The 13,186-nt window shown below is 44.0% G+C and overlaps 1 protein-coding gene across 1 annotated transcript; it reads left to right on the top strand.

Annotated features, from left to right (window-relative positions):
- Window positions 1–1,065: 1,065 nt before the first annotated feature.
- On the top strand, window positions 1,066–1,458 carry LOC130478110 (39S ribosomal protein L55, mitochondrial-like). The gene has a single exon (XM_056850238.1). It carries the CDS (start codon window positions 1,066–1,068, stop codon window positions 1,441–1,443), a length of 378 nt encoding a protein of 125 aa, XP_056706216.1. The 3' UTR covers window positions 1,444–1,458.
- Window positions 1,459–13,186: the final 11,728 nt, after the last annotated feature.

Genomic DNA, 13,186 nt, shown 5'->3' with positions numbered 1-13,186 from the left:
GCTGGGGGTGGGTGGGATGTCATTGGTATCCCTATGCACTGATGTCACTCCCTTTCATTACATTGCTGACAAAGACCCTGGCCCCTGATAAGTCCCCCCACCAGTTGCCAGGCCCAGCCTGGCAATCCTACCCACATCATGTCTGTGAAAGGTTTATGTGGAATTCAGCCCATAGACTCTGCAAAGCTTCTGCAGTGCTGATGGGTAGGGTAGGATTGCCAAACTCCAGGTGGTGGCTGGAGATCTCCTGCTATTACAAGTGACCTCCAGCCGACAGAGATCAGTTCACCTGGAGGAAATGGCCGCTTTGGCCATTGGACTCTATGCCATTGAATTCCCTCCCCTCCCCAAACCCCGCCCTCCTCAGGCTCTGACCCCAAAACCTCCTGCTGATGGCAAAGAGGGCCCTGGCAACCCTATTACAGAGAGATTTGAGGCCCAGAGAATGAAGAGACAAGATAGGAAAAGGACAGGACAGGCCCCGTTAGGAACGTTTCCTGATGGAAGTGGTTTAGGACAGAAGAAAAAACTGCCTAGGCTGAGTTGCATCTCCCTCCTTAAATACTGAGGCTGTGGGAAAGTGGTAACAGAAAGTATTAACTTTCCATTCCTCCTTTTGTAATAAGAATGCCAAGAAATCTTTAATGACTAGAACCTGACATTGCTACATTTTTAATGTCTCTTCCATTAGATGCCACATTCTGGATTCAGTACATTGAAATTATGATCCATCGACACCTGTGGACAATAAATTATTGCCTCCAGGATGCCCATATAAACTTGAACAATTTCAAACATAAATAAAATTCAAAAGTAGATTGTCATTTACTTATTCATCACCATAAGATAAACATTGCATGCACTGTAGATCTTCATACATATATTCTAGGAAACACAACAGTTATATTTTGAGAGCGACGCCCGCTGGCGGGGAAGCCGAGGCTGCGCTCTGGTCCAGCGAGAAGCGGGTCACATGCTGTGAAGGGGTCGCTGCGGCTCTCAGATCATGCGTGCCAGAGATTAACCCGAGTTTGCTTCGCTTCAGAAGCTCCATCACAGCTCAGAATGATGATCATAAGCGGGGCTTTAAGGGTCTTGTGGCCAGCGGCTGTCTGGAGGACCCTGGCCCCTCCTTGCGGCCTCCACACCTCTACCAGCCAGCTCAACTCCAATCGCACCTCCATCGCTTGTATCCCGAGGGTGAAATACACCAGGCTCTATCCAGTCCTGCTGGTCAGACCCGATGGCTCAACCATCCACATTCGCTACAAAGAGCCGAGGCGGATTCTTATGATGCCGGTAGACATCAACACTCTCTCAGAAGCGGAGCAGAGGGCCCAGCTAAGGAGAAGGGACACTGCCAAGATTAAAGTGAAAGAGGAAGTCCTGTTTGAAGACGACTTTAATTTGGACGACTACAGGAAATTTTGGAAGAAGAAATGAGGCTCCTTTCGGGAGGTTTTTAGAGGAGAAGCTCTCTGACGCTTCTAGTGTCCTTAGGCAGTCGCAAGAAGACTTTTGTTGGTGATTGAGTAAAGAGATTAAAAAAACAGTTATATTTTGAGCACAAAGATTCTCAGAGAGAGGCAAGACAGAATTCATAAGCCTTACTGCTTGACAAAGGGTCATTTCATATTTTAATGAGCTCTCACAGACAAAACAAACTCATTATCACTCCTACAATCCATTTTCACACAATTTCTGTAAAGTGCTGTTTGTAAAATGTAATAATGGTACTTTGATTCTAAGTAATTCTCATGTGATTTTCCACAAGTTACAGGCATCCTGACACAATTAAGGCATTAATAGGGGTTCCACATAAAAGAAAATGTAAATATATAAATGACACTTTTAGAAATTCACCAACAGCATCTTTAAAACTTGAGTTGAAGTGAGATTCTGCTCTGTATTTTTTTGAGTGTTGAGAAGAAGGCTAAATTCTGTATTGTTTCACTGGATTTGTTTGCTAATTTATTTACATTATTTTCTGTAAGGAGCACAACTGAGGTACACTTTCCTAGTTGTGATTTGCAGACACACTACTAAGACCAAAATTAATTCCATTTCTATTACCCAGGCAAGTTGATCTAGTATATATTTTTAATGAACGGCATTTTGTTTGTTCTGAAATTACTGTGTTTGCTGGTGTAGCATGAATACTTCCATTATTACTATTAGGCAATCACTCTCCTGAAAGCATATTTTAGAATAATTACAAAGACATTTTAAATCATTCACATGACCACATTCAATATATTTAAGGCTGTTTAAAAAACCCACCAACTGAAATCCAGACGAAATAAACATGTGAATGAGCTGGGTTACATCTCTTATAATTTAACTGGGTATACCATTTGGCAACACCCACACTCATATGAACATATGAAGCTGACTTAAACTGAATCAGACTCTTGGTCCATCAAAGTCAGTACTGTCTGCTCTGACTGGCAGCAGCTCTCCAGGGTCTCAGGCAGAGGTCTTTCACATCACTTACTTGCCTAGTCCCTTTAACTGGAGATGCTGGAGATTGAACCTGGGACCTTCTGCATGCCAAGCAGATGCTCTGCCACTGAGCCACAGCCCCTCCCCGTCCCAGTTCTGATTTCATTCCTGTCCCAGTTCTGATTTCTTTATATATTTTTAGGTTTGGTGATCATTAATGCAAACTTCAATTTTATAGCTAAAAGCAGTTAACTAGGTCCTTACTGAGTGGTTTACACTCAACACAAAAGACTGGGGCTTGTCCATCTGAGGAGCTCATGAAGGATCAGCCTATACCCAAGCATTCTCTGTTGTGGCTCAGATCTGGTAGAATAGCCTCCCTGATGAGGTCAGGAAAGCTTCCATTCTAGTGTTGATCTGTAGAACATAGAAAATACAACTTCTTTAAAAGGCATCATGTTGAAAGTCTGTAAATGGTTTGTAGAGTAGGCTTTTCATTTTTGTAATCTGTCTTGTCTTCTGTGAGAAAGTAGAGTGCCTCAGGGATCTGTCCTGGGACCTGTGTTGTTCAACATCTTTATAAATGGTTTGAATGAAGGAACAGAGGGGATGCTTATTAAATTTGCAGATGATACTAAATTGGGAGGGGTAGCAAATACGGTAGAAGACAGAACCAGGATACAGGATCATCTTGACGAGCTGAAAAACTAGGCTAAAACGAATAAGATGAATTTCAACAGAGATAAATGTAAAGTTCTGCATTTAGGCAGGAAAAATCAAATGTGTAATTACAGGATGGAGGAGACTTGTCTTGACAGCAGATGTGCGAAAATGATCTAGGGGTTTTAGTAGACCGTACACTGAACAAGAGTCAGCAGTGTGACATGGTAGCTAAAAAGGCAAATGCTATTTTGGGCTGTATAAACAGAAGTATAGTGTCCTGATCATATGAAGTGATGGTATTGCTTTACATGCAGGGCAGAATTCTGAATATACCATACTCAGACAGGATCTGCCCTTGCTCTTCTGGCTCTATTGACTCATTAGCCCATGCCCTTTTGGAATGCCGCTTTTACGAGGAACTTCGATCGCACTATATTTCCCCCCTTTTAATATACAAATCCAATGCCTCTGTGACTGACATAATGCCTTTTTTACTAAGCGACAGGGACCCCAAGGCTACATTGTCAGTGGCAAGATTTGTTTCAGTCCTTATATCCCTCCAACACTAGATATATGCTGCTCAAGATCAATTGATCAAGGAGCTTCTAAGGGATAAAATGAAAGGAAAGGTATTGCTTTACTCTGCTCTAGTTAGACTTTAGAGTATTGTGTTCAGTTTGGGGCACCACAATTTAAGAAGGATATAGACAAGCTGGAACATGCCCACAGGAGGGCAACGAAGTTGGTGAGGGGTCTGGAGACCAAGTTGTATGAGGAAAGGTCGAAGGAGCTCGCTATGTTTGGCTTGGAGAGGAGACAATTGAGAGGTGATATGATAACCATCTTCAAGTACTTGAAGGGCTTTCATGTAGAGGATGGTGCGGAGTTGTTTTCTGTTGCCCGAGAAGGTCAGACCAGAACCAATGGGTTGAAATGAAATCAAAAGAGTTTTCGGCTAAACATTAGGAAGAACTTTCTGACAGAGCAGTTCCTCAGTGAAACAGGCTTCCTCAGGAGGTGGTGGGCACTCCTTCTTTGGAGGTTTTTAAGCAGAGGCCCGATGGCCATCTGTCAACAATGCTGATTCTGTGAACTTAGGCAGTTCATGAGAGGGAGGGCAGGAAGGGTTGCGTCAGTGTTTGGCTCTCGTGGTCCTTTGTTACATGCCCAGGGAAATGCCAATTGCCTCTTTGGGGTCAGGAAGCAATTTTCCTTCAGGCCAGATAGACCAGGGATCCTGGAGGATTTTGGGGGATCTTTTTCTGGGCACGGAGTAGGGGTCACTGAGGGTGTGGGGGAAGGTAGTTGTGAATTTCCTGCATTGTGCAGGAAGGTAGTTGTGAATTTCCTGCATTGTACCGTCCAACCTTGTGATTCTATGATTGTATGAAAGGTGGACTAAATAAAGTAAATAAGTTAATAAATAGAACACATAGTTCTTTAACCACATTCTCCACTGTTATGTGCTTCCTATTCCACTGAACAGTGAGAACTACAGAAAAAGCTGCATGGGGTTTGTTTCTTTTGAATAGATGTGATTCCTTTTTAAAATATCTGCTATATTTTCAACTGTACAAGCATAGCAAACAAAGCAAATAGTCACCTACGGCAGGCATCAAAACTGCTGATCTTGGATCAGATTCCGAGAAAGCAGGAACATGGATTCCCACAGGTGCCCAGACTTTTTCAAATCCAACTAAACTCACAGCTTAAAACTGTCAGCTCTGCCTGGGTCTCTACAGTCAAATAACAACAAAAACTCCATGTCCCTACTGATAGCTGAAAGGTATTACTTTCCAAAGGCAAGGAAGAGAGATTTCGAGCTGTTAACGTGAATGTTTTAAAAGTCCCTGACCACTAATTCGTTGCTTGGCAGTAGGTTCATTCACAGTAATCAAAACAGCAAAACTCATGATACCATGTGTTTTTGGCAATTTGTTATTTGCTTATTGGTAAATTTGGATAGGATCCTGGAAATACAGAATGGGAAGCACCCCTATTATCATCTATCCCAACTTCTGACACTACTGCAGGACATCCTATATATTTTAAAAAATCCTTAACAAGTGCTTATCCCGAACAGTCCATTGGTCCATCTAGTTTTTCTTGAAGCTTTCTCCCAAGGTAGTTCATCTATTTACTGTACAGCTCATAGTTTTAAAATGTTCTTAATATTTAATCTATACCCAGCTCCTACCCTATCTTTACTGGACAGGCTGAACAACCATTTCTTCTTTATTCTTTTAAATATTTGAAAACCATTAACATATGCACAAATGAAGCTGCCACATACCAAGCCAGACTACTGGTCTAATAAGGTAAATATTGTCTATTTTGACTGGCAGCAGCTCTTCAAGGTCTCAGGTAAAGATCTTTTGCATCACCTACCATCTGATCCTTTTATCTAGAGATGCCATGGATTAAAACCGGAACAGTCTGCTCACAAAGCAGATGTTGTACCACTTAGCCATGCTCCCTCCCCTTTCTTACATATCTTTTCTCTAGCATAAACATAACCAATTCCTTCACCTTTTCTTATATTCTGGTCCTAGGTATGTTGTCAGAAGTACATCCCACTGAGATCTACAGGACACATAAGTTTATTTGGGAAGGTACTGTAGTCATACAACCCAATCTTATACATTTTCAGTTGCATCCATTACCACTTTGAAACCTCTGCTAGATCCTTTCTAATTTGCTAATATCCTTTTAAAGTGTGGTGTGCACTAAGGTGCATGGTATTCCAGATGACTAACCACTTACTGGTGCTGAGTACACAACTACTCAGTCCCCAAACTTTGGAAACAATATTTCTGCAAGCTAAGGGTAATTCGCCTAAATGCAGAAGGCCCCAGGTCCAACTCCTAATATCTTTAGTTAAAGGATGTTAGCAAGTACTGGGAAAGATATTTTTCTGCCTATAACCTTGTGACGCTGATGTGAGCCACAGTAGACAATACCAAGGCAGATGGACCAGTGACTTGACTTGGTATAAGGTAACATCATATCTTCACACACCTTGTTGTTGACACATGTTCAAGCTTGTCCTAAACCTATTTAATAAAGGCAGCTGCCTAGCTACTTTGTATTTGTATATTAGGTGCTTGTTTCTCCACATGTGATATTATCTATTTTAAATTTCATATTGTTCCCTTCCTGTTTCTTGGAAAGCTGGTTTTCATCATGGTTAAGACCTAGCTAGGGTAAGAAGCAGGTTATATGAAATTATCCAGTCTTCATTTGAACCCTCTCCATTTTTGTTTAAATACAGTACAATGAGAAGTAACCCAGTTATCATTTGAACCAGAAAATTATATTAACCCATCTTGACTTGAACATAGTCCATAAAAAAAATTGTTGATGAACTTTTTAAAAACGGCTAGATTCAAGTCTAGTAGCACCTTAAAGGACAACATGATTTTGGGGGGTATAAGCTTTCAAGAGTAAAAGCTCCCTTTGTCAGATATCTGACGAGGGGAGCTTTGACTCTCGAAAGCTTATACCCTCAAAATCTTGTTGGTCTCTAAAGTGCGGCTGGGCTTGAATCTAGCTGCTCTACTGTGGACCAACACGGCTACCCCATGAAACCTTTTTCGAAACAGAGAAACAGGGACTAGAGCAACTGTCCTATGAGGAGTGGTTAAAACACTTAAGATGTTTAGCTTTGAAAAAAGGTGGGTAAGGGGAGATATGATAAGGGCCAAAAAAATTATGCATGGTATAGAGAGAGTGGACAGAGAAGGTTTTCTCCTTCTCTCATAATACTAAAACGTGGGGTCATCTGCTGAAGCTGGAGGGTGAGAGATTCAAAGCAGATAAAAGGAAGTATTTCTTCACAAAATGCATAGTTAAATCATGGAACTCCCTGCCCCAGGATGTGGTGATGGCGGCCAACATGGAAGACTTTAAGAGGGGAATGGACATGTTCATGGAGGATAGGGATATCCATGGCTACTAATCAAAATGGATACTACTCATGATGTATACCTATTCTCCCCAATATCAAAGGAGCATGCCTATTATATTAGGTGCTGTGGAACACAGGCAGGATAATGTTGCTGCAGTCGTCTTGTTTGTGGGCTTCCTAAAGGCACCTGGTTGGCCACTGTATAAACAGACAGCTGGACATGATGGGCCTTGGTCTGATCCAGCATGGCTTTTCCTATGTTCTTAGAGTTCTGTTAGCATTCCATATTGACTATATGATTCAAGGTATGACTGATTAATGTTAGCATCATGATTGGTTGTTGCCAGTGTTATTTATGAGTATTCAACTTTATATTTTATTTGCATATTTGTACATTGCATTCTCAACCTGTATTATATTCTCTACAATCACTTCTGTATGGGCTAAGGTGCATTTTATCTATGAAATCTTCACAATACACCAGATATTATTGTTACAGCCTCTAGTACTTTTGTACTTTTGTTTTGCTAGTAACGTTGCAAACAAATGTTAATATCGTAGATACTCCTTTTCCCTACTAGTTTTCCCCATAATTTAAAATGTGACAAATATCTCAGCTAACATATCTAGCTTGATCTGGTATACCTGATCTGAAGAACTGCACAGATAAGCTGCACCAGAAAGGTGAAAACAAGATAAGACAAAAGGTGCACAGAGAATCTTCAAGTACGTAAACAGTATTTAGTATTTATTTGATGATGCCGATGCGTTTCACAACATAACACTTCCTCAGTGGATCAAACCTTGCTTTCAACAACAGCTCAAAAACTTTCTCGAACTGCAGCCAGTTTTTGAAAACAACTGCAGCTGGGCTCATTAAAAGCTTCAAAAACAAAAACACAAAAAAGCTAGAAAGTCAGCAGGTATGTGTAAGCTATGCACTGTGTTGTACAGTGTCACATGCATGACTATCCTTCTGCCAGGTGGCAACTGTTAGTGTGCACAATGAGATTCAGACTTGTTCCTGAAGCTCTTCCTCTGAGACCTGGAAAAGTTAAGGAAAGCGGGTTGGTATGGAGATCTTTGGGGCCCTTGAAAAGCAGTCTGATTCCCATTCTGATTTGTCCTCTAGTGTACAAAGAACAAAGAGTTTGGAGCAGGTGGATATCAAACCAGATCAGAGGGAAACAATCCCTTAGATCAGGGGTGTCAAACTCAATTGTTATGAGGGCTGGATATGACATAAATACCACCTGGTTGGGCCAGGCCACGCCTCACCAGCCCGTATCGAGAGTGGGGGGAGGGAGGCTGCCTTGGATGGCTTGCAGGCCAAATAAGAGTTCTCATGGGGCCGAATCCAGCCCGCAAACCTTATGTTTGACACCTCTGCCTCACATTAATAATCTCTTGCATCTCTGGGATGGAGAATCCTCTTAGTGGGAGATTTGCTAGTTAGAAAAACAGAGTAATAGATTTTTGATGGGCATAATGAACGCATAGTGATTTGCCTGCCAAGTGGAAAGATTATACACATCTCATGGTGTCTAGGTAGCCGCCTAGTGTAGAGTAGAAGTCCAAATACTAAGAAATACAGCCATGAAGCCCTAGAAGCCAAATGTAGGTGACAAGGTTAAATGATTAGGCCCAGATTGTCCAAGGTAGCATTTTAAGAAATAGCACTTTATACACACACAGTTATTCTACAGGCGGGAAGGCAGCATGGTATAGCCTTGTCAGATCTCGGAAGCTAAGCAGAGTCAATACTTGGAAGGGAGACCACCAAGGAAAATTGCAGAGGAAGGCAATGGCAAACCACCTCAACTTCTCACTTGCCTTGAAAGCCCCTTGCTGGGGTCACCATAAGTCAACTGCGACTTGACGGCACTTACATTACGTAGTTATTCCACACACTAGCTCAACTAGAATGGCAAAAGTTCAGGCTGTTAATTAATGGATGTGACAATGGTGGCAGAAGGAAAGATTTACCTAGGCATTGTGGAACATATTGGGCAGGACATGCTTGTATAAAAAGGTGAGCTCCCCTTGAAACACAATGAAACCAGACTGCTGATGCTTAATATCAAAAAGTTCGCAGAGCAGCTTTTAAGATGACTTCCAGCGGGAATCGGGGAAGCCCTGTGCAAGGTCTGTGCCTTGCTAAGATGTCTTTAAAACTGCCAGGGAGAGGGAAGGTGCATTAGATGCTCCAGTGCCTGGGTAGGGTGGCAGCCCAATGTGGTAGTTCCATCCCCCCAGATCTTTCCCCTGAGAACCTTGCATTGTTCTGCAGCAAGTCTTGCGCAAGAGTGTTGTCAGAATGCTTAAGAATGGTGACATCAGTGTGATCAACATATGTGTAAGCTCTCTCAAAAATACAGCATGGTGACATTTAATTTAAAAAGGAGAAATTTCTCAAAAATGTAGAAATTAAGGGGAAGGAGAGTCAGAAGGGTCATGTCTCTTCAGAAAACTTAAGAGATTGTTAAAAAGTATCACAGTAACAATTGGGTACAATATGTACAATACCGACCACAAATCAGGAAAGTTCCAAACACTACGATAGATTAATACCAGCATTAAGTGTGTGAATGTGTACTCACACAGACGCACAACATGGTTCTTTAGATGCAGTTACAGAAACTAATCTTTCCACTTCTGGAAGATGGTTCCCCCCCCCCCAGTTTGTCATAAGGAAGAAGATCATAAACATTCATTTACATATGTTCTAGTGATGGGTGACCATGCGTCAGAAACAAAGGTAATATCTTTCTCACATTCCTGACAGCTGTCACAATGTGAAGGAAGGCGATTTTAAAGAACCGTCCCGGGGGAGGGATAGCGAAGCAACGTTTTGTTCCTTAACATTTCTAAATGGCAAAAAAATGCAATTCGAATAGACGTTGGGACTGAGCAGAAACAATTACACCGAGGATCCTTCAGTTTTCTAGAATGAAGGGGGGGGGGAAGCCAACAGTCTCATTTGAATCTCACACCACACGACCAGAGGAGAGACGTTTGAGACAAAACAAGGTCGCTCATCACCGCTGGAGCGGGAGAGCGATGTTACAGCCAGCCTTCAAATGAAGCCCAAACGAGGGAGCCTCCTTCCAAACGAATCGAAAATTGGCAGGTCACCTCTCTGCAGAGGGGACAGTGCTGGCAGCTCACCGGGGAGGCGCTAGGACCCCGCGTCGGAGCAGCAGGGCGAAGGCGAAGAAGACAATAATTTGTTCCATTGTGATGAGAACTGCGAGTGTTGGCAAGGGGGAGTTTTTCACAGGCCTGCCTTCTTTCGCTAACGATGTGTGTGTGTGTGTGTGTGTGTGCGCGCGCGCCTCCTGTTAGCCAACCCGGACAATTTGTTCAGTTATTGCAACGGTCAACAGTTCTGCTCTTGCCAAAAAAAAAAGGGGGGGACAACCCCCCCTTTTTTTAAATGCAAGCAAAGCCCAGCTCATCATCGGAGCAGGAGGGGTTTGAGCGTCCCCTGCATGCAGGAAGCCTCTCCCATCCTGAGCTCGCGGCGCGCGCCCTCCCCGCCGCCGGCTCTTCATGGGGCCGCTCTGCAGCCCCAGCTGATGCCAAGTCGGCCTCCCGGCCCGGGCGAAGATGTGCCAGCGTGTGCAGGCGCGCCGGCCTCCGTCTCCGACCCGGCTCTTCCTCCTGCGGCTCAGCCTGACCTGCCTCTTTGTAGCCCCCTCCTGCGGGGCGCGCGGTAAGTCGGGCAGCGCTTCGCTCGGTGGGAGCGCGCGCGCCGCCGAGGCGCAAAGCCGGCGCCGCCTCGCGCTCGGCACAGCGGCCCCTTCCCCACTCGCTCGGCCGCCGCCGGAGGAGGTGGCACCCGCTCCTCGCGTTGCAAAAGTATATGTGTGTGTGTGTGTATCTATATCTATCTATATATTGCACCCGCTCCTCGCGTTGCAAAAGTATGCGTGTGCGTATATACATATATATATTGCACCCGCTTCTCGAGTTGCAAAAGTGTATATATAGTGTGTGTGTGTGTATATACATACATACATACATATATATGTCTACACACACACATACACACTTTTATATACTTTTATATATAGACACACACACACATATATATACACACTTTTATATAAAGTGTGTGTGTGTGTGTATATATATATTTATATACTTTTATATAAATATATATACTTTAATATAAATATAAAATATATAGTATATAAATATATAAAATACTTTTTATATAAAAGTATATAAGTTTGCGTGTATGTGTGTGTATATACACACACACACACTTTTATATATACTTTTATATAAAGTGTGTGTGTATATAGATATATACATATATATATATATACACACACACACACACAAACGTTCGGGCCGGGAGCAGGAAGCTTCCCTGCTGCGCGGATCCGAGACTCTTTTCCAGAAGGAGGCGGTGGAGGAGAGACCCGGCGGCCGCCTCTGGCCAAGGGCATGCCCGCCAGCCCGCCCGCCTCCCACGCTCAGGCTCCTCCTCCTCCTCCTCCTCCGGCGGCGTTTGGCCTCAGCAAAGCGATGGCTGCCGCCGGTTGTGCGCCGGGCTCGGTTGGCTGGCCTCAGTCTCCTCAGTGCCCCTTTGTGTTCCCCGCTCAGGGCCCCCCCAGAGGGAGGGTGACGCAACCCCCGCTCCTCGCTCCGGCGCCGGGGTTTGCAACAGCTGCAGGTCGGTGGGAAAGTTCACAGGGGACGCTTTCCTGCCATTCCCCCACCCACCCCCAACACACGGTTGCCAACCTCCAGGTACTAAGCAAACGAACACCACTGTGTACAAGTTCAAGTTGCCAAAAATCTGACACAGTAACAACTCCAATAGTTCTCTTCGGAGAAGCTTCCGCTGATCAAAAGAAAGAAAGATACTAGGGTTGCCAACCTCCAGGTACTGGCTGGAGATCTCCTGCTATTACAAACGATAGAGATCAGTTCCCCTGGAGAAAATGGCCGCTTTGGCCATTGGACTCTATGGCATTGAAGTCCCTCCCTTCCCCAAACCCCACCCTCCTCAGGCTCCGCCCCAAAAACCTTTACACACACACACCCGCCGACGAAGAGGGACCTGGCAACCCTAATACCAACCTATGATCCAGACCTGGAAAAGAAAAGAAAAAAGTTGAATGCATTGGGAAATTGTATAGTCCTAGAGACTTTCTACATAATTGATGCTCCTAGAGAGTGACCAACTTTGTGTGTGTGTATATATTTTTGTAGTTGCGTATGATGTGGTATACTGCGTTTTGTACTTGACTTATCACACAAAATATGTTTAGGCTATATTTTGATAACTATTGGAGTTGTTACTGTGTCAGATTTTTGGCAACCTCCAGGTACTGGAGATCTCCTGCTATTATGACAGATCTCCGGCCAATAGAGATCAGTTCACCTGGAGAAAATGGCCACTTTGGCAATTGGACTCTATGCAGAGGTTCCCAAACTGTGCTCCAAGCAGGGGCGGTGCCAGTCATTTTTGCACCCTAGGCAAGGCTAACTACTTGTGCCCCCCCACCCATTGCTAACCAATTTTCAAAAACAGATGTCTGATAGAAAGATAAAAGCACAAAACTTTTTATAAGACATTATAATTAATTATATTCCATAGCACTGTTCTGGTACTTATCTTAAAATTAAAAAATATAAATTGCCAGTTGCATTCCCCCCCCAAAGAAATCTGTTTAAAACTGTGCTCCTCAGGCCAGTTCTGCGCCCCTCTGAGGTCTGCGCCCTAGGCGACCACCTAATTCGCCTAATGGTAGCACCATCATTATTGCACCAAAGTCCCTCCCCCCCAAACCCTGCCCTTCTCAGGCCCCGCCTCAAAAATCTCCAGGTATTTCCCAACCTGGAGTTGGCAGCCCTATCCCCCCTTTTGTTCAACTGCTGCCTGACTGGGTGCTGTGAAGAAAGAGGGCCCAGAGCATAAAAAGGGAACGCACACTATCTATGGCACTAGTTGCCCTAGGGATGCGGCTGAAATCCAGTACTTCAGTAGCATCTGTTGAGGCATGATTATCTCACACATTCATGTTCCCTCCCGTTGGGCCGGGCTCAGCCGTATAAGTCGCCCAGGCACCCCACCAATAAGCCCTCGTTTTGGTATACAGATAGGGTTGCCAGCCTCCAGGTGGTGGCTGGAGATCTCCCACTATTACAACTGATCTC

This window comes from Euleptes europaea, chromosome 5 (genome assembly GCF_029931775.1).
Source record: "Euleptes europaea isolate rEulEur1 chromosome 5, rEulEur1.hap1, whole genome shotgun sequence".
Lineage (NCBI taxonomy): Eukaryota > Metazoa > Chordata > Lepidosauria > Squamata > Sphaerodactylidae > Euleptes > Euleptes europaea.
Note: the sequence above shows the minus strand (reverse complement) of the source record. Positions and strands in the feature narration are given on the sequence as shown.

What these genes read in the sequence shown, in the direction of transcription:
- LOC130478110 (XM_056850238.1), top strand. Translation starts at nt 1,066, where the DNA reads ATGATGATCATAAGCGGGGCTTTAAGGGTCTTGTGGCCAGCGGCTGTC.